The 19,539-nt window shown below is 46.0% G+C and overlaps 1 protein-coding gene across 1 annotated transcript in view; it reads right to left on the bottom strand.

The window, feature by feature from the left end:
* LOC148436175 (neurobeachin-like protein 1) overlaps positions 1-19,539 on the bottom strand; it is a gene marked incomplete at its 3' end in the record, with an annotated part of 147,504 nt that overhangs the window by 39,570 nt on the left and 88,395 nt on the right. The window contains exons 6-13 of the mRNA XM_088465257.1: positions 14,153-14,280; positions 11,227-11,309; positions 11,059-11,144; positions 8,682-8,988; positions 5,699-5,805; positions 4,593-4,679; positions 1,197-1,280; positions 564-662 (exon numbers count right to left, since the gene is read on the bottom strand). Of these exons, the coding sequence (XP_088321383.1) occupies positions 564-662; positions 1,197-1,280; positions 4,593-4,679; positions 5,699-5,805; positions 8,682-8,988; positions 11,059-11,144; positions 11,227-11,309; positions 14,153-14,280 (981 nt within the window). The remainder of the gene's footprint in view (positions 1-563; positions 663-1,196; positions 1,281-4,592; positions 4,680-5,698; positions 5,806-8,681; positions 8,989-11,058; positions 11,145-11,226; positions 11,310-14,152; positions 14,281-19,539) is intronic.

Here is a 19,539-nt window from a genome sequence, read left to right as displayed (position 1 = left end):
AGAACAAGATCACGTCTCTGCCAGCGGTCACTACACCTATGATCATCTACCTCCTAAGGTAGCGCCCTGAATAACAACATGTCCGTTACGCTATCACTAAGGGTTATTGCACATGCTCAGTAAGATTAGGCGTTTCCCGGTATATCTATAGACATCATCATGCTGCAGCCGTATCACAGCAATTCTCCTGGTATCTTTTTATCAATCGCACAGAGACTAAAGCTGGCGCCACACACTACACCAACTTACATCCAACCAGCCAGCTGATTGGTTGGAATGAGAATCTGGTAATGTATGGGAGTAACTGATGATCAGCAATTTGCTCCTAAATGCCAGAAAACAGATGAAAATGGCGTCAGACAAGTTTGTTAAATGTTTGATCTAAACAATTTGTTCAAACAACAGTTTTTGTCCATTATCCGGCGTTTAGGAGCAAATTGCTGATTGTCATTTACTTCCATACATTACCAGATTTTCATTCCAGCCAATCACCTAGTTGGCTGGTTGGACAGATAATCTCTAGATGTGTGACCAGCTTACGTGATGTCTCCAATGACATTTACCATGTTCAGCAGCTCTTCCAGTAACATTCGTGACGGCTGACCCAGAGACTTCAGCACTTCCAGTAAGTGAGTATAACCAATTCTTTCCTTAAATACTTCCTAAATATAAGGAGGACACATGGTCATTGGGACATAGACTGAAATAAAACATTTCTCAGTTTTACTTTAGCACAAAAGTTATGTGACATAAAACCGGCAATGTGAGAGCTCATACAATCCAGAGACAATAAACCTGGTGACAACCAGGTAAAAGATCTAACAAAAAGAAGATTAACACATTGTATAATGGTTATTTTAGGGCTCGTTCGCCCTTATTCACTTTTTTGCACACACGGTGATATATGTATGACGTGAAATAAAATAGGTCAAAGTCTTGGGCAAGTTGTACTCGCTCACAAATCCTCCTTTTCCACTCTTCTTTCTGGCATAAATACTTAGGGCCGGATATAAATGCCCATGGTAATTACCGCAAGCTTGTACCCTCAGACTTTAAGACCCGGATCTATTCCATAAAAACACAATTACACGGGAACTCAGGATTACTAATCCAACAGCGCAGAGCTGCATTTCACGTAAACTCTTGGGAACAGTACGGTGATTTGGCTAAACAGTAAGCAGAACGTTGTGTTTTACCTTTGCCCCAGGAGATTTGTGTTTCACAGCTGTAAGCGCCTTAATTGTCGACATGCACAAAGAGTCCAACTGTTCCTGAAACACCTAAAAGTGATAGAAACATACAGAAAACTAAAAACAACGGCCGTTCTGTAAACGCATCTGGACCTTTTGGCTGGAATTCAAATAAATAAAATATTGTCAATTTGATCATTTATAGAACTTGCACATTACCAATAGCAACACAATCCCACCACCACCAGCAAGACAGACAGCCGGTAAAGCAAAGCCGGGAGAGAAGGACAGCGCACACACGCCAACGTTCTGCTGAAGATCACTAGATAGGATTATGTATGTCATCGTAGCGGAGGACAGCTGAGGGATGTCATGTTGCTCTCACCGTCGCCATTACGTAACAGACTCCTAACACAGCTTAGTAAATAGACCCCTGTATACTTGTAACCCTCTACTATAGGACTCCTCTGGGTTACGTTCCATATTCCAGCACAATTTATTCACCTAATATAGTGGTTATACGGACAGCAATCTAGGAGCTGCAGAAGTCCATATTATCCCCTGAGAAGCTGTGGGGTATTACTACAGCTTCAAATTTGGCAAAAGGAATGACATCCAAAGCTAGCCCTATGTAGTAGCCTAGGGAATGGGAGAAGAGAGCGAGGGCATGGGAGAAGAGAGGGGGGAGAGGAAGGGAGAAGAGAGCGAGGGCATGGGAGAAGAGAGGGGGGGAGGGAGGGAGAAGGGGGAGAGGGAGGGAGAAGGGGGAGAGGGAGAGAGAAGAGAGGGGGAGAGGGAGGGAGAAGAGAGGGGGGAGAGGGAGGGAGAAGAGAGGGAGGGAGAAGGGGGAGAAGGAGGGAGAAGGGGGAGAAGGAGGGAGAAGGGGGAGAAGGAGGGAGAAGGGGGAGAAGGAGGGAGAAGGGGGAGAAGGAGGGAGAAGGGGGAGAAGGAGGGAGAAGGGGGAGAGGGAGGGAGAAGGGGGAAAGGGAGGGAGAAGGGGGAAAGGGAGGGAGAAGGGGGAAAGGGAGGGAGAAGGGGGAAAGGGAGGGAGAAGGGGGAAAGGGAGGGAGAAGGGGGAAAGGGAGGGAGAAAGGGAGGGAGAAGGGGGAAAGGGAGGGAGAAGGGGGAAAGGGAGGGAGAAGAGGGAGAAGGGGGAGAAGGGGGAAAGGAAGGGAGAAGGGGGAAAGGGAGGGAGAAGAGGGAGAAGGGGGAAAGGAAGGGAGAAGAGGGAGAAGGGGGAAAGGGAGGGAGAAGAGGGAGAAGGGGAAAGGGAGGGAGAAGGGGATGAGGGAGGGAGAGGGGGGAGAGGGGGGGGGATGTTTCTTTTAACCAAAATCTATATAGTGCAGGTACAGGGACCCAGGGTCGAGTTAAAACCCCAATATGGTTTCTTATGGTTGATGGCATAAATTAATCTAAATTGGAGAATAAATTAAACTGGGTTTTACAAAGATATCTCCTTAATGTATTTGAGTTGTAGGGGGAATATATAGGTAAGAATATATAGAATTTGCCTTTATACCGACGTGTTCTCACACAGACAGATAGCATCCATACAAAGAGACCCATGAGACCAGTGCATGGAAATGACACTTGTACATTATAATTATAGAATAAAATATTGCTATCACTACTGTATCACAGTATAACAAAGCCACCACGTTACTTCTACTCGGCTTAATTGTGTGTCCCAGACAATAATTCTGGAAAGAGATTAATAAGTGAAGAGGACTATACTGAGATTAGTCATCCGGGCCGGAGGTCCAGGTCGCTTTCCCCAATGACAGATTACACTCAGCAAAGCCTCCAGCACACGCCTCAGTGCCTCAGGGAATGTGCGCAGGAGAGGGAGAGCCACATACGTGTAATGTTTATCTCCATACGTGTACACTAGCTGTCTATCTGCCATCTCAGCCAGTGCTGAGCGGCTATCTGAGCCCTCGCCTCATGCTGTCCCAATCAGGAGCATCAACATTGAGACTTCGCTTTGCTGTCATAAATAAAAATTTAAAGAGCTTCATAAAAAGGCATAAGCTAAAGCAAATCTTACCGACAAAGCAAGCGTCTGGCCTGTACCTTAACGGATAGAGGGTCTGATCCAGTGTCAGGGGCCAAGCAAAAAATGAGCCAGTACCTTTGCCCCTGGACAAATCCTACTGCACTGCAGGAAGGGAAAGGGGGAGCAAGTCCATGTATGATGTGCAGCCAACAGAAGCTGGAGAGCCTTATTCTTAAGCTGAGAACACCCTGGGCGACAGGTTTCGCGAGCATGTCGGCAGGCATGGACCCCCCAGATACGTTTGTCAATGACGTCGTTCTCAAACATATTGCATTGGCTGTGCAGCACAGTAGATGGCCGATATATCTGCAGATATACTGGTGCATCTGCTGGTGTGTACGGGCAACCTGCCGATCACCCATACACATCCTGCAGGGACCAGGTGGTGAGCGATAGCTCGCCCAGTTGTGACGTCAGGCCCGACACATCGGGCGGATGATTGGTAAGTGTGAATGCACTTACCAATCGTCAGATAGGGCAGCCGACCCATAGACCTAGTGTGTACCCAGCATTACACTGCAATGTAGATCTGAGCTAGGACAGCATATCATCTCAGCCCCCCTCCAACATATCATCTCCCCCTACCCCCTGCAGAGCAGCACGGTGCTACCCAGGTGCAGTGTTACTGGCTCTTGTTTTGTGCTTTGCTCTCACTTAGAATCAGCCTCGTTATTGCGATCCCATTTATACACATTCCCAGGAAACCTTGATGTCAGCCATGGTGAGGAGAAGCTGGAGAAGGACAGGATCACTGAGCCTCATTCTAGGTCACTCCCTTAATATGAATAAACTTGTGTACAGATCTGCCCACTACATCCTTTCCTGTAGCGAGCGAATCACACCATGCGTGGCGCGAGACGGACTCCTGCGATCGGAGACGTGCATTTGCATAGGAATGAATGGGAGACGCACTCCCGCAATCGGAGACGCGCATTTGTGTCTCCATAGGATTGAATGGAGACGCACTCCCGCGATCGTGGACGCGCCATATCGTATCATGGCGCATAGCATGAGCACGTTTGTGGCGCGATCAGCCACAATGAACTTGGACGCATCTGTAGCTGCACAAAATGCACGCATTGGGGCTCATTCTCATTTAGACGTATTTAAAAAAAAGACCTATAGATTTTACACTAAGCAAAGGAGCATCCGCCAAGCATCAGCAAGAGCCTCATCATGTCCCCCACACACTGTGTATTCCCAGGTTCTCCAAATTCTTCTGAACGCACACACGCTGATAAGAGGACCCCCAGCAGGTAATAAGCCAGGTGGGAGTAAAGTTGTGGCAGTGTTATTGTGAGGAGCCTCCAGCCCAATGTTACAGCGTTGCCGGCTGTGTGTACCTGATCTTCAGTCATTTCTGTCAGTAATTTGTTGGCAAGGTCTTTCTCACTCTTGTCTGCCCCTCTAGTGTTAGCGTTTAACAAGAGCTGCGGGATGGAGACAAGAACATTGCAGAAAGGTGGATTATACGTTAGCAGCAGCCAAAAGGAGAGAGGGTCGTGTCTGGACGAGAACATGCATATTACCAGGATCATACCGTGACATAAGGTTATCATACACTGCGCACAGAACACATACTACACCTTCCAATCGCTCTTAGCAACTGTGGCCAAGGAACACAAATGTGTCGGTCTAAACCCGCATTGAGTAATTATACATCGGGCTTCATCGGTTTAGCACATAAAACATTTGTGTGATCGATTGCCAAGATTTATAAGCCTCGTCGCTTTCCTATCGAAATACCATACTATTCAATATTAATCCGTCAATTATTTCAATGGAAATTGATTTAATCAATGACTAATCAGAATATTTGCAGATAAAAATATGTGAAATATTACAAAATTAAGAGACAACATATCCGTGTCCCACTGCATTTAAGAGACATTAAAACCTTCAATACGCTTCTGTTTAAGCCGTGAAAAGAAGACGGTCTCTAAGGGAATATAGTATTATTGCGCTGGCGTGTTAATGAATCGTTAATCTTGGCAGTATCATGCATATCTAAAAGATACTAGGTATTTACCAAACCACTGAAAGCATGTTCATTTTACAAGCATATAAATTGGAAGGGGTCCATCTGTTTGGTTTATATTACGGTGTCAGTCAATGCGACCATTAATGGTTTTCTAGTAATGAGCAGACGGTATAAGCCACACACACATGAGGTTATATAAAAGCATCTTCTGGTAAGGACAATGTGAGTGACAGAACCATGCACACAGCATAGCCGGACACGCCGGCCTTTATACACAGGACACGCCGGCCTTTATACACAGGACACGCCGGCCGTTATACACAGGACACGCCGGCCGTTATACACAGGACACGCCGGCCGTTATACACAGGACACGCCGGCCGTTATACACAGGGCACGCCGGCCGTTATACACAGGGCACGCCGGCCGTTATACACAGGGCACGCCGGCCCCTGGCGAGAGCCTTACCCTGCAGTTCTGGAGCAGACGGATCAAATGCTCAAAGCAGTTGCTGTGTAAGAAAATCGCCTGCAGTACTGGCCGGTCCTTGCAGTTCAACATAGCAGTCATGTAATCTGCACAAATAAAGATCACAAATAGCAATTAGAAAAATATGTTTATCGTCAATATTCTACAATAAATATATGAGACCGATCAAGATTTTTACTTATTAATTTCTTGTTCATGTCTCAACAGTGTTTTATAATTGTATTATTTAATGTATTAATTTAAGCTAGGCTCCCACGCTTCAACCATTCATGCCAGGCAATTGGCAGCCTTGGGGGCACCCATTGCAGTCACTGTACCGCTGACATGGCACAGAGAGTGTGACGGGTGATTTTGCCGCCCTATACTAATTTTATCTGGTCTCAGATTCAGCGAATACTCTGGCTGCACAATAAACCATAGAAAGATGTCAGAGTATAACTCTCGTCCCCACGACAGTGCCAGCTGCTGGGCCGGAAATCAGACTCCGAACGGAGACTTTACCAGATGCCAACTATTTCCAGATGTTTATTTCCCTTTATAGCCAAATAAAATGATTGAAACCACATAGTTGTTCTTGGATAAGAATAAATGCTATTGACATTATCAAACTTCTAACAACCCATCCCAATCTCTATACTGGCACCTACCACAGTACCCAAGACGCTGCAGAGCCAGATCTGGCTCTAAATAAATTAGGTGGAGGTGGAGCAGGACTTGGTTTCACTAGTTCCTCGTCCCAGGACATCTTATGGGCCAGTAACTAAGTCCACATAAAAGCCTCACACACAGCATAGGACTATATAACGCTATATAAAATTCTGTAATGTAGTTCTGGTTGGAGAGAACCATAATCCTCGTGTGCAAAAATGTGGCCCCTGAGTACAAGGATAATTGTATAGCACCAAGATGACACATTTGGCTACAGTACGTTTGTGCCGTAGAGACACCTGTACAGGCTTGCAGAGCTCAGTAAGAGCCGTGAGGTCCATGGTGGATCATTTCCACACATTGTAAGGATCCCTCTGATCTACACCACAGATACACAGTGTAAGGATCCCTCTGACCTACACCACAGATACACAGTGTAAGGATCCCTCTGACCTACACCACAGATACACAGTGTAAGGATCTCTCTGACCTACACCACAGATAGATAGTGTAAGGATCTCTCTGACCTACACCACAGATATACACAGTGTAAGGATCCCTCTGACCTACGCCACAGATACACAGTGTAAGGATCCCTCTGACCTACGCCACAGATACACAGTGTAAGGATCCCTCTGACCTACACCACAGATACACAGTGTAAGGATCCCTCTGACCTACACCACAGATACACACAGTGTAAGGATCCCTCTGACCTACACCACAGATACACACAGTGTAAGGATCCCTCTGACCTACACCACAGATACACAGTGTAAGGATCCCTCTGACCTACGCCACCAATACACAGTGTAAGGATCCCTCTGACCTACACCACAGATACACAGTGTAAGGATCCCTCTGACCTACACCACAGATATACACAGTGTAAGGATCCCTCTGACCTACACCACAGATACACAGTGTAAGGATCCCTCTGACCAACACCACAGATACACAGTGTAAGGATCCCTCTGTCTACACCACAGATACACATTGTAAGGATCCCTCTGACCTACACCACAGATACACAGTGTAAGGATCCCTCTGACCTACGCCACAGATACACAGTGTAAGGATCTCTCTGACCTACACCATAGATACATAGTGTAAGGATCCCTCTGATCTACACCACAGATACACAGTGTAAGGATCTCTCTGACCTACACCACAGATACACAGTGTAAGGATCCCTCTGACCTACACCACAAATACACAGTGTAAGGATCCCTCTGACCTACACCACAGATACACAGTGTAAGGATCCCTCTGACCTACACCACAGATACACAGTGTAAGGATCCCTCTGACCTACAACACAGATACACACAGTGTAAGGATCCCTCTGACCTACACCACAGATACACAGTGTAAGGATCCCTCTGACCTACACCACAGATACGCAGTGTAAGGATCCCTCTGTCTACACCACAGATACACAGTGTAAAGATCTCTCTGATCTACACCACAGATACACAGTGTAAGGATCCCTCTGTCTACACCACAGATACACAGTGTAAGGATCTCTCTGACCTACACCACAGATACACAGTGTAAGGATCCCTCTGACATACACCACAGATACACAGTGTAAGGATCTCTCTGATCTACACAACAGATACACAGTGTAAGGATCTCTCTGACCTACACCACAGATACACAGTGTAAGGATCCCTCTGTCTACGCCACAGATACACAGTGTAAGGATCCCTCTGACCTACACCACAGATACACAGTGTAAGGATCTCTCTGACCTACACCACAGATACACAGTGTAAGGATCTCTCTGACCTACACCACAGATACACAGTGTAAGGATCCCTCTGATCTACACCACAGATACACAGTGTAAGGATCTCTCTGACCTACGCCACAGATACACAGTGTAAGGATCTCTCTGACCTACACCACAGATACACAGTGTAAGGATCTCTCTGACCTACACCACAGATACACAGTGTATCTGTGCTCCGCAGCGGCCTGGTGAGAGCAGAGGAATAATCCTCATGAATGACGGATGCAAAGGAGAAGAGGAACAAAGTGTAACTGTAAGGACATACGTAACCCATGGCGGTACCATGCAGCCAGAGGACTAATAATCATCATATAAATAGAAGAACATTGGGGTAAAGGGAAATGACCCAGTCACCCATAGTAACAAACAAGGTGATTTCCTTCACTTTGCAGACTGCAGTAAAATAAAACATAAATAAAATTCTGATTGTGAAAGACAATCCCAGACTTTCCCAGTGCACCAGCTGACATAAATGCCCACGTGTGGCATGGAGAACCAGGGGAGAGAAGGGGCGCTTACGTAGCATCTTTATCTGTAGTGTGATGAACCTGCTCTCCCACTGCCGGGACCCTCTCCCGCTCTGTAACGCTGAGTGGTCAGAGTTCAGCAGCTTGAAGTAATTCTCTAAGATGGTGCCGATTTCCACTTGCCGCTGGTCGGAGCTGCTGACCAGCAGAATGTGCACCACCTCCGTCAGACACTTCAGGGTCAGTTCTGCCTTACGACTCACTTCCTCGGGGTCACGCTCTTCCCACGTGTCGCAATCTGCCAATACACGCATCAGGACTTCCATGGTAGCCGGAGAGATGACCTGGAGAGCGTTCCGCTGCAACAGAAAGGAGCCAAACTAATCCACACGGAGTAACACGCAGATAGGTGCCTCCTTCTTCCGAGGTGTCTACATTTATGTTGAATGTATGTACGTATGTACGGTGCATCTGGAAATTATTCACAGCGCTTCATTTTTTCCACATTTTGTTATGTTCCAGCCTTATTGCAAAATGGAATAAATTAATTTTTGTCTTCAAAATTCTACACACAATACCCCATAATGACAACGTGTAAAAGTTTTTTGGAGATTTTTGCAAATTTTTATAAAAAAAAAAAAAACCTAAGAAATCACACGTACATAAGTATTCACAGCCTTTGCCATGAAGCTCAAAATTGATCTCAGGTGCATCCTGTTACCACTGATCATCCTCGAGATGTTCCTACAGCTTAATTGGAGTACACCTGTGGTAAATTCAGTTGATTGGACATGATTTTGAAAGGCATACACCTGTCTATATAAGGTCCCACACTTGAGAGTGCATGTCAGAGCACAAACCAGGCATGAAGTCCAAGGAATTGTCTGTAGACCTCCGAGACAGGATTGTCTCGAAGGCACAAATCTGGGGAAGGGTACAGAAAAATATCTGCTGCTTTGAAGGTCCCAAGGAGCACAGTGGCCTCCATCATCCGCAAATGGAAGGAGTTCAGAACCACCAGGACTCTTCCTAGAGTTGGCCGGCTGTCTAAACTGAGCGATCGGGGGAGAAGGGCCCTAGTCAGGGAGGTGACCAAGAACCCGATGGCCACTCTGTCAGAGCTACAGCATTCCTCTGTGGGGAGAGGAGAACCTTCCAGGAGGACAACCATCTCTGCAGCAATCCACCAATCAGGCCTGTATGGTAGAGTGGCCAGACGGAAGCCACTCCTTAGTAAAAAGCACATGGCAGCCCGCCTGGTGCTTGCCAAAATCCACCTGAAGGACTCACAAAATTTTCTGGTCTGATGGGACAAAGATTGAACTCTTTGGCGTGAATGCCAGGCGTTATGTTTAGAGGAAACCAGGCACCGCTCATCACCAGGTCAATACCATCCCTACAGTGAAGCATGGAGGTGGCAGCATCATGCTGTGGGGATGTTTTTCAGCGGCAGGAACTGGGAGACAAGTCAGGATACAGGGAAAGATGAATGCAGCAATGTACAGAGACATCCTGGATGAAAACCTGCTCCAGAGTGCTCTTGACCGCAGATTGGGGTGATGGTTAATCTTTCAGCAGGACAACGACCCTAAGCACACAGCCAAGATATCAAAGGAGTGGCTTCAGGACAACTCTGTGAATGTCCTTGAGTGGCCCAGCCAGAGCCCAGACTCCAATTGAACACCTCTAGAGAGATCTGAAAATGTCTGTGCACCGACGCTTCCCGTCCAACCTGATGGAGCTTAAGAGGTGCTGCAAATAGGAATGGGCGAAACTGCCCAAAGATAGGTGTGCCAAGCTTGTGGCATCATATTCAATAAGACTTGAGGCTGTAATTGCTGCCAAAGGTGCATCAACAAAGTATTGAGCAAAGGCTGTGAATACTTATGTACGTGTTATTTCTTAGGTGTTTTTTTTTATAAAATTTGCAAAAATCTCAAAAAAACATTTTTACACGTTGTCATTATGGGGTATTGTGTGTAGAATTTTGAGGACAAAAATTAATTTATTCCCTTTTGGAATAAGGCTGTAACATAACACAATGTGGAAAGAGTGAAGCGCTGTGAACACTTTCCGGATGCACTGTATCTCATCCACTCACCTGCCCACCTGATAATACCGTTCTGGGACATATCATCCACTCACCTCCCCACCTGATAATACCGCTCTGGGACATCCCATCCACTCACCTGCCCACATGATAATGCTTTTCTGGGACATCTCATCCACTCACCTGCCCACCTGATAATACCACTCTGGGACATCCCATCCACTCACCTGCCCACCTGATAATGCTTTTCTGGGACATCTCCTCCACTCACCTGCCCACCTCTGGGACATCCCATCCACTCACCTGCCCACCTTATAATACAGCTCTGGGACATCCCATCCACTCACCTGCCCACCTCTGGGACATGTCATCCACTCACCTGCCCACCTGATAATACCGCTCCGAAGAGATGTAATAAGCAGCACTTTAAACTTTCTTTGAGATGTTCACTTTCTTGGAAACACTCTATAATAGAGAAAAAAATTTTGTCCTTAAGACCGATACAATGAAACCATGCGGTTACTGGTTACTCGCCAGCAATACTCACGGTAAAAGAAGGGTATGAACTCAACGGTCAGCGTGGCGGCTTTGTACTTCTGCCTGCTCTTCTCTACCAGACATACGGTTCCCCTGAAAATAGCATGTGATGTACAGGTAGGCGGTTAGGAATACACCAATAGCTTGTCAGCGTTCGCAAAATGCGTAAGTGCGTACAGAAAATACCCGTTACATGTTTGTTACCATCTGCCGTTTACACATTATTTTTTTTTTTTATGAAACTCTTAACCCTAAGTATTACACCTTAATTGTTCTAATCCACAGGTTCTCAAACTCGGTCCTCAGGACCCCAAACAGTCCATGTTTTCCAGATCTCCTCACAGAATCACAAGTGAAATAATTAGCTCCACCTGTGGAACTTTTAAATTGTGTTAGTGAGTAATGAAATCACACGTGCAACTCCTGGGTGACTTGGAAATGTGACCTGTGTGGGGTCCTGAGGACTGAGTTTGAGACCCACTGTTCTAATCGATGGATGACCACGTCCTGTCCTTTAATGATAGACTGACCACCCTATAATTATCGAGCTACTCACAACACCTAGCATGTCTTGGAGACCGAAACGCGTCGATTTACAAGGGGTGTGGAGTAGCCTTTTCTACAAGTGCGGACATTTTTTCATTTTTTATGGCTATTTATTTACATTTTTATCTATATGAATTTTTTTGATATTTTATATTTTTTTTTAATTTGTATGTTGGCTAACCTTTGGATGAATTGTGTGTAAACCATTCTTTTACCATTTGGGGTTTTGTCATTGATAATGTACCCCTTGTCCTTTTAAAATAAAGAAGTATTTTTTGGTCCTATAGTAGAAGTCTGGTTTTCTAAAGAGAAGTATTTTTGGACTTGCGATTTATTCTTCTCTTGGGGGACTTATTAAAGTTCCTTACCAACATCTGGATCTTAAAAAAAGATACCTTTATGTGACCGTCAATGTTACTTAAAGTGTGAGCTGGGGTACGCTACATCGTATCATATCATTGATTTATGAAGACTGACAGATTATTTACTACAAATTGTGAGATATCTCCATAAATCATTTTGAAAGATACCTTTATGGGATTTATATCTGGAAATGGAGTGCGAGTTGGGGTATGCTATTATGACCATCCTAAAGATACCTTTATGGGAGTCTGCATTATTTATATGCTGTGTTTGGGGTAATACTATACCTAAAGAAAATACCTTATTCCTAACTCCTAAAGCCAATTGTCAAACAATAACTTTATATATTGAAACTATCCCACGTTTATTGTGAGTGGGGAACGTAACTATTACAGAGGGGCGATTCCTCTCTATTGTCCGTCATAAAAAAAACACTCCATAAAAAATAGGTCAGCACATCTCTGTCCTCACCACATAACTGACCCTAAGGGTGACAGGTCAGCACATTCCTGTCCTCACCACATAACTGACCCTAAGGGTGACATGTCAGCACATCCCTGTCCTCAACACATAACTGACCCTAAGGGTGGCAGGTCAGCACATCCCTGTCCCCACCACATAACTGACCCTAAGGGTGACAGGTCAGCACATCCCCGTCCTCACCACATAACTGACCCTAAGGATGACAGGTCAGCACATTCCTGTCCTCACCACATAACTGACCCTAAGGATGACAGGTCAGCACATTCCTGTCCTCACCACATAACTGACCCTAAGGATGACAGGTCAGCACATCCCTGTCCTCACCACATAACTGACCCTAAAGATGTCAGGTCAGCACATCCCCGTCCTCAACACATAACTGACCCTAAGGGTGACAGGTCAGCACATCCCCGTCCTCACCACATAACTGACCCTAAGGATTACAGGTCAGCACATCCCCGTCCTCAACACATAACTGACCCTAAGGGTGACAGGTCAGCACATCCCCGTCCTCACCACATAACTGACCCTAAGGATGACAGGTCAGCACATCCCCGTCCTCACCACATAACTGACCCTAAGGATGACAGGTCAGCACATCATTGTCCCCACCACATAACTGACCCTAAGGATCACAGCACAGCACATCCCTGTCCCCACCACATAACTGACCCTAAGGATGACAGGTCAGCACATCCCTGTCCCCACCACATAACTGACCCTAAGGATGACAGGTCAGCACATCCCTGTCCTCACCACATAACTGACCCTAAGGATGACAGGTCAGCACATCCCTGTCCCCACCACATAACTGACCCTAAGGATGACAGGTCAGCACATCCCTGTCCTCACCACATAACTGACCCTAAGGATGACAGGTCAGCACATCCCTGTCCTCACCACATAACTGACCCTAAGGATGACAGGTCAGCACATCCCTGTCCCCACCACATAACTGACCCTAAGGGTGACAGGTCAGCACATCCCTGTCCTCACCACATAACTGACCCTAAGGGTGACAGGTCAGCACATCCCTGTCCTCACCACATAACTGACCCTAAGGGTGACAGGTCAGCACATCCCTGTCCTCACCACATAACTGACCCTAAGGGTGACATGTCAGCACATCCCTGTCCCCCACCACATAACTGACCCTAAGGATGACAGGTCAGCACATCCCTGTCCCCACCACATAACTGACCCTAAGGATGACAGGTCAGCACATCCCTGTCCCCACCACATAACTGACCCTAAGGATGACTATATAATTTCTGAATAAGAACCTTTTGGCCCAGGGGCAGCGCAGATAAAATGCTGATACTCTAAGGCGCTGTGAGTAAGGAAGGTTTGGGGACTGTAATGTGTAACATTTATTGATGCCTTTGGGTGCAATTTACTGTTTTCCTCTACTTGCATCCAAATAAAAAAAACAACATTGTAACTGATGTAAGTTATCAGAAAGCAGCACAAATCCCTCTATATTCTGTACAATGACAAATCCGTATATATTAGGCGGAGCAGGTAAGTGTACACAAAGAACATACCCAGCCACAATATGCCGCCAGTTCCGATACGGATCATAGAGGCTCTCGCAAAACGCCAAGGCGTGCCTCACAAACTCCTCCACAGGGCCGTGGTCAGTCACTTCCTTCTCCTTCGTTTTACTTTTCAACTGCAAAAGCCAAATGGACAATATCATTACTAACCCCCCCGTATGTAACACTAACAAGATCATTACTAACCCCCCCCGTATGTAACACTAACAAGATCATTACTAACCCCCCGTATGTAACACTAACAAGATCATTACTAACCCCCCGTATGTAACACTAACAACAAAATCATTACTAACCCCCCCGTATGTAACACTAACAAGATCATTACTAACCCCCCGTATGTAACACTAACAAGATCATTACTAACCCCCGTATGTAACACTAACAAGATCATTACTAACCCTCCCGTATGTAACACTAACAACAAGATCATTACTAACCCCCCGTATGTAACACTAACAAGATCATTACTAACCCCCCCGTATGTAACACTAACAACAAGATCATTACTAACCCCCCGTATGTAACACTAACAAGATCATTACTAACCCCCCGTATGTAACAATAACAAGATCATTACTAACCCCCCGTATGTAACACTAACAAGATCATTACTAACCCCCCGTATGTAACACTAACAAGATCATTACTAACCCCCCGTATGTAACACTAACAACAAAATCAGATCTCACACTGTATAATTATTATTATCATTTATTTATATGGCGCCACAAGTGTTCTGCAGCTCCTTACAAAGTACATAAACAAATTGTATACAAGTGACTTACAGAATACAATACAATACAGGACATGGATACTATATATTGCTACATTAGCGACCATATCACCCATTTACGCAACAGAGCATAAGCAGCCAAGTGTTAGGTGCCCTAGTGGTGAGTAAGAAGTAAATGACACTATAGTAAGGAGAAGCACAAGAGGGTAGAGGGCCCTGCTCGTAAGAGCTTACAATCTAAAAAGGTGGGGGAAGACAAACAGGGGTGACACAGATGGGGTAGATGGGGACGAAGGAGCATGTAGCAAGGAGTTAGAATGATAGCTGGAAGGCTTTGATGAAGTAGTGGGTCTTGAGAGCCCGTTTGAAGGATCGCAAACCGGTGGAGAGTCTGATAGGGAGTGGGAGAGAGTTCCAGAGGTGGTGAGCAGTGCGGGCAAAATCTTGGAGGCGGGAGTGGGAGGAAGTAATCAGTTGGCATGAGAGGCGGCGTGCATTAGTTGAGCGAAGGGGGCGGCCAGGAGAGTGGAGGGAGATGAGGTCAGAGATGTAAATGGGAGAGGAATGGGTGAGGGCTTTGTGAGCGAGCGTGAGAACCTTAAATTGGATTCTAAAAGGGAAGGGGAGCCAGTGGAGGGCTAGTAGGAGAGGGGAGGCAGATGTAGAGCGATTGGAGAGGAGGATGAGTCAAGCAGCAGCATTAAGGATACACTGGAGAAGAGAGAGATGGGATTTGGGGAAGCCAGATAGGAGGAGGTTACAGTAGTCCAATCTGGAGATGACCAGTGAGTGTATGAGGGTTTTAGCAGCATCCTGGGTGAGATAGGGTCTGATCTTAGAAATATTTTTGAGATGGAAACGACAGGACTGTGAAAGGTTCTGGATATGTGGTTTGAAGGAGAGGGATGAGTCCAGGATAACTCCAAGACAGCGCACCTTGGGACTAGATGAGATAGTTATTCCATCAATTGATAAATAAGTAGTGGGAAGTGAGGTTATGTGGGAGGGTGGGAAGACGATCAGCTCTGTCTTAGACATATTAAGTTTAAGAAATCGCTGGGACATCCAGGAAGAGACAGCAGAGAGACAGTTGGAGATACGAGTCAGAAGAGAGGGTGAGAGATCAGGGGAGGAAAGGTAGATTTGAGTATCATCAGCATAGAGATGATAATGGAGGTCAAAAGAGCTGATGAGTTCACCTAGAGAGGACGTATAGAGGAAGAATAGGAGAGGACCAAGAACAGAACCTTGGGGAACACCTACTGTAAGAGGCTGTGGGGGGGGAAGAGGAGTCATGAGAGGAAACTGAGAAAGATCGGTCAGAGAGGTAGGACGACAGCCAGGAGAGGGCAGTTTTACGTAGCCCAAGGGAGTGAAGGATATTCAGCAGGAGAGGGTGGTCCACAGTGTCAAAAGCAGCAGAGAGATCAAGGAGAATGAGAAGAGAGTAGTGGCCTTGGGATTTGGCAGCAAGGAGGTCATTGCTAACTTTTGTGAGGGCAGTTTCAGTGGAGTGGAGAGAACGGAAGCCGGACTGAAAAGGGTCAAGGAGGGAGTGGGAGGAAAGAAAAGTGGTAAGGCGTTTGTAGACAATCCGCTCAAGGAGTTTGGAGGCAAAAGGGAGGAGAGAGATGGGTCGGTAGTTAGAAAGTAGGTTAGGATCAAGGGTAGATTTTTTAAGAATGGGGGAGACAAGGGCATGCTTGAATGCAGAAGGAACAGTGCCTGATGAGAGGGAGAAGTTAATGAGGTGGGCAAGATGGGAGCAGGCAGAGAGAGAGAGGAAGCGGAGGAGGCAGGAGGGGATGGGATCAAGGGGGGAGGTGGAAGGGTGGGGGGGGACCGGATGAGGGCCATGACTTCCTCTCCAGATACAGGGGAGAAAGATGTTAGAGTTGGTAAAGTTGATGGGGAGGGGTGATTTGGGAAAGGAGGAGGTGGAGAGCTGGGGGACTGGTTGGATATGATGTCCTGACGTATGGAATCAATTTTAGATGTAAAGTAGGTAGCAAAGTCAAGGGCAGTGAGCAAGGAGGGGAGACGAGGAGGGGGTGGGCGAAGGAGGGAGTTGAAAGTGGTGAAGAGACGCTGGGGATTAGAGGACTGAGAGGAGATGAGGTTCTTAAAGTATGACTGTTTAGAGAGGGAGAGCGCAGCACTATAGGATGAGAGCATAAATCTGAAATGGAGAAAATCTGCCTTAGAGCGTGATCTTCTCCACTGTCGGTCGGCAGTACGAGAACACTTTTGCAGGTATCTGGTGCATTTGTATAATAAGTTACTAAGGCAAAATATAAATAATTTGTATATACTTGTCATTTATCACTGAGACTCGCGCATTTCTGTTAATATGACAACACATGCTTGTATGTATATATATATATTGTGGCCGGAGGCTGGCAACACGGGGTTAATGGCTGCCACAGCACTAAAGGGGTTAACCCCCGTGCTGTGCCGCCATTTTTAATAGGACAAAAAGGCGCCAGGCGCCCATTGTAAATGTATACTCTGCGCTATGTGCTGAGTGTTAAGTCTGTTTTTAATGTTTTATATGCAGCGGCCTTGACTTGCTGCACTGGGGGAGTGTAGGTAGAGTGCGTCATGGCCGCTGCGGGACAGGGAGAACCAGCTCCCACTGCGACCAGCGCTGAAACAGTTAAAGTGGACAGTTTAAAAGCACACTGCACATGGTTCATAGTAAACTGTATTAAAGTATATATGTATTGCTGTAATGTACTGCAGCTGATCTACAATGCATTAGTGCATGAGGCAACGTATATATTTAATAGGCTGTGCACTATATGGTTTAAATGTATATTTTGTAGAGAAAATGCACTTATTGAATATATGCCTGTATATGACATGACCAGCCTCTGTGTCTGCAGAAACTAGCAGGAGGTCTGATGAATAGGAAGAGACCTGTTGTGGTCAGTGACCTCTGGCTGGAAGGTTACTGTGTGAAGGTGTGAATGGTGTCATATAGCCAAACACTTCACATACAGAACTTACTTTTGAAAAGACAATTTGTTTTTAAGAAGATCCTTTTGGATGCCACTTCTAAAAGCTGAATGTGTTAAGGTTGGAAATGCCAAACTGATAAGGATGAATGTCATTTACCATTTCCTGTGACATGTTATACCAACATTATAGGAGACAGTATAATGTATGATAAATCAGTTTGTGTTGGTGGATTAGGAAGGAGGATATTGAGAGACTCCTTTGAAATGTAATATGTTGTTAATTTATGTTTTCTGAGCTAGAATGATTGGCTAGAAGGAACACAGGGTGGATTTGCCCGCCTGTGATGTTGTGTGTAAGAATTACATAAAAAGAGGGACTGTGAGCCCTGTATGGTGGTACAACCCTGTAACTCCTGTGTGGAGAAGACCTGCTGATAAGATTCCTGTATGTGGTACATCTTTGGAAATCCTGTGTGGAGAATTGCTGTTTGATTTCTGTGTGATATTCCCCTTCAGACGGAAGGGAGGCTCTTCTTTAAGACATTGAGCAAATAAACACCGTTTGCCGTTACTTCAATTGCTTCAATCTTGAGACCAACAGATTTGCGCAAAACGCTATTCCGTTCTCCTGCTGTTCTGGGTAAGAGCTCAGCGTCTCCAAGTTCAAGCCCTCTGCCAGCTACCGTGCAGACCTGGTCCATTGCGAGGGATCAAGGGGGGAACAGCCGACACCAAACAGGAGGTGTGTCCGCAGTTAATCAAACGCATACGCAGCAGAAGCGGTTCCAGGTTCCGAGGCAGGAGCCTGAGGGTATCTAATAAGCGGTTCCAAACGCCGATGGTAGAGTTTGGTGGTGGCAGCATCGTTACACGCCCACGGCGCAGTGGGCGGAGTCAGTGACAGGTGGTCACTGACGGTGAGTGGGAGTCCAAAAACCCGTGACCAGGGACGGCCTAGGCGAAAGGCGTCCCACATATACATATATATATATATATATACACACACACACACACACACACACACACACACACACACACACACACATAAAACTCAGCACTCACCATTGTTAAATCACTCACAATAATACATAAATAACGGGGTATTGGTTCATGGATAGATCAATGCATATAAGCCTGCAGCCCTCATCACGGGACCCCACTTCTCTACAGGTCCTACACTATCTGTCATACTTATGGAAACCTGGTGGCTGCTATCACAGAGTTTAAACTGACAAAATGTTACCTGGTTTGAAGCTCACCTGCCAACTTATGGCTTTTAAAGGCAAGGCACTCACCACATAGCTTCTATCACACTACCAAACAGGCAGCTGACACAGGTTATTATAAATGAGCTTGCACAGGGGTGCATGAGACAGCTGTGATCACAAAAAGGCCAATTAAAGATTAGCCAAATAAACAAAGTCAGAAATCCACTGCACTCGCCACTAGTCAGGGAGTGGCGAGTGCTGTGGATTTCTGAGATATTTTATATAGAAGTCCAAATTCAGCCCGGCACTCCCCTCCAATATCCGCAGACAGCTTGCTCCTGGTGCCCTCCACTGGGGTACGAATCCCCCACAATAAAGAAATAAAGAACTGGCGGCACTCAGGAGACTTTTGTAGAAATAGTGAAAAACTTTGTTCTTTTAATCTACGTTTCGGGACTTTAAAATCCCTTC

This window comes from Taudactylus pleione, unplaced genomic scaffold (genome assembly GCF_031769625.1).
Source record: "Taudactylus pleione unplaced genomic scaffold, aTauple2 ptg001928l, whole genome shotgun sequence".
NCBI lineage: Eukaryota > Metazoa > Chordata > Amphibia > Anura > Myobatrachidae > Taudactylus > Taudactylus pleione.
This window is presented reverse-complemented; position numbering and strand designations above follow the sequence as displayed.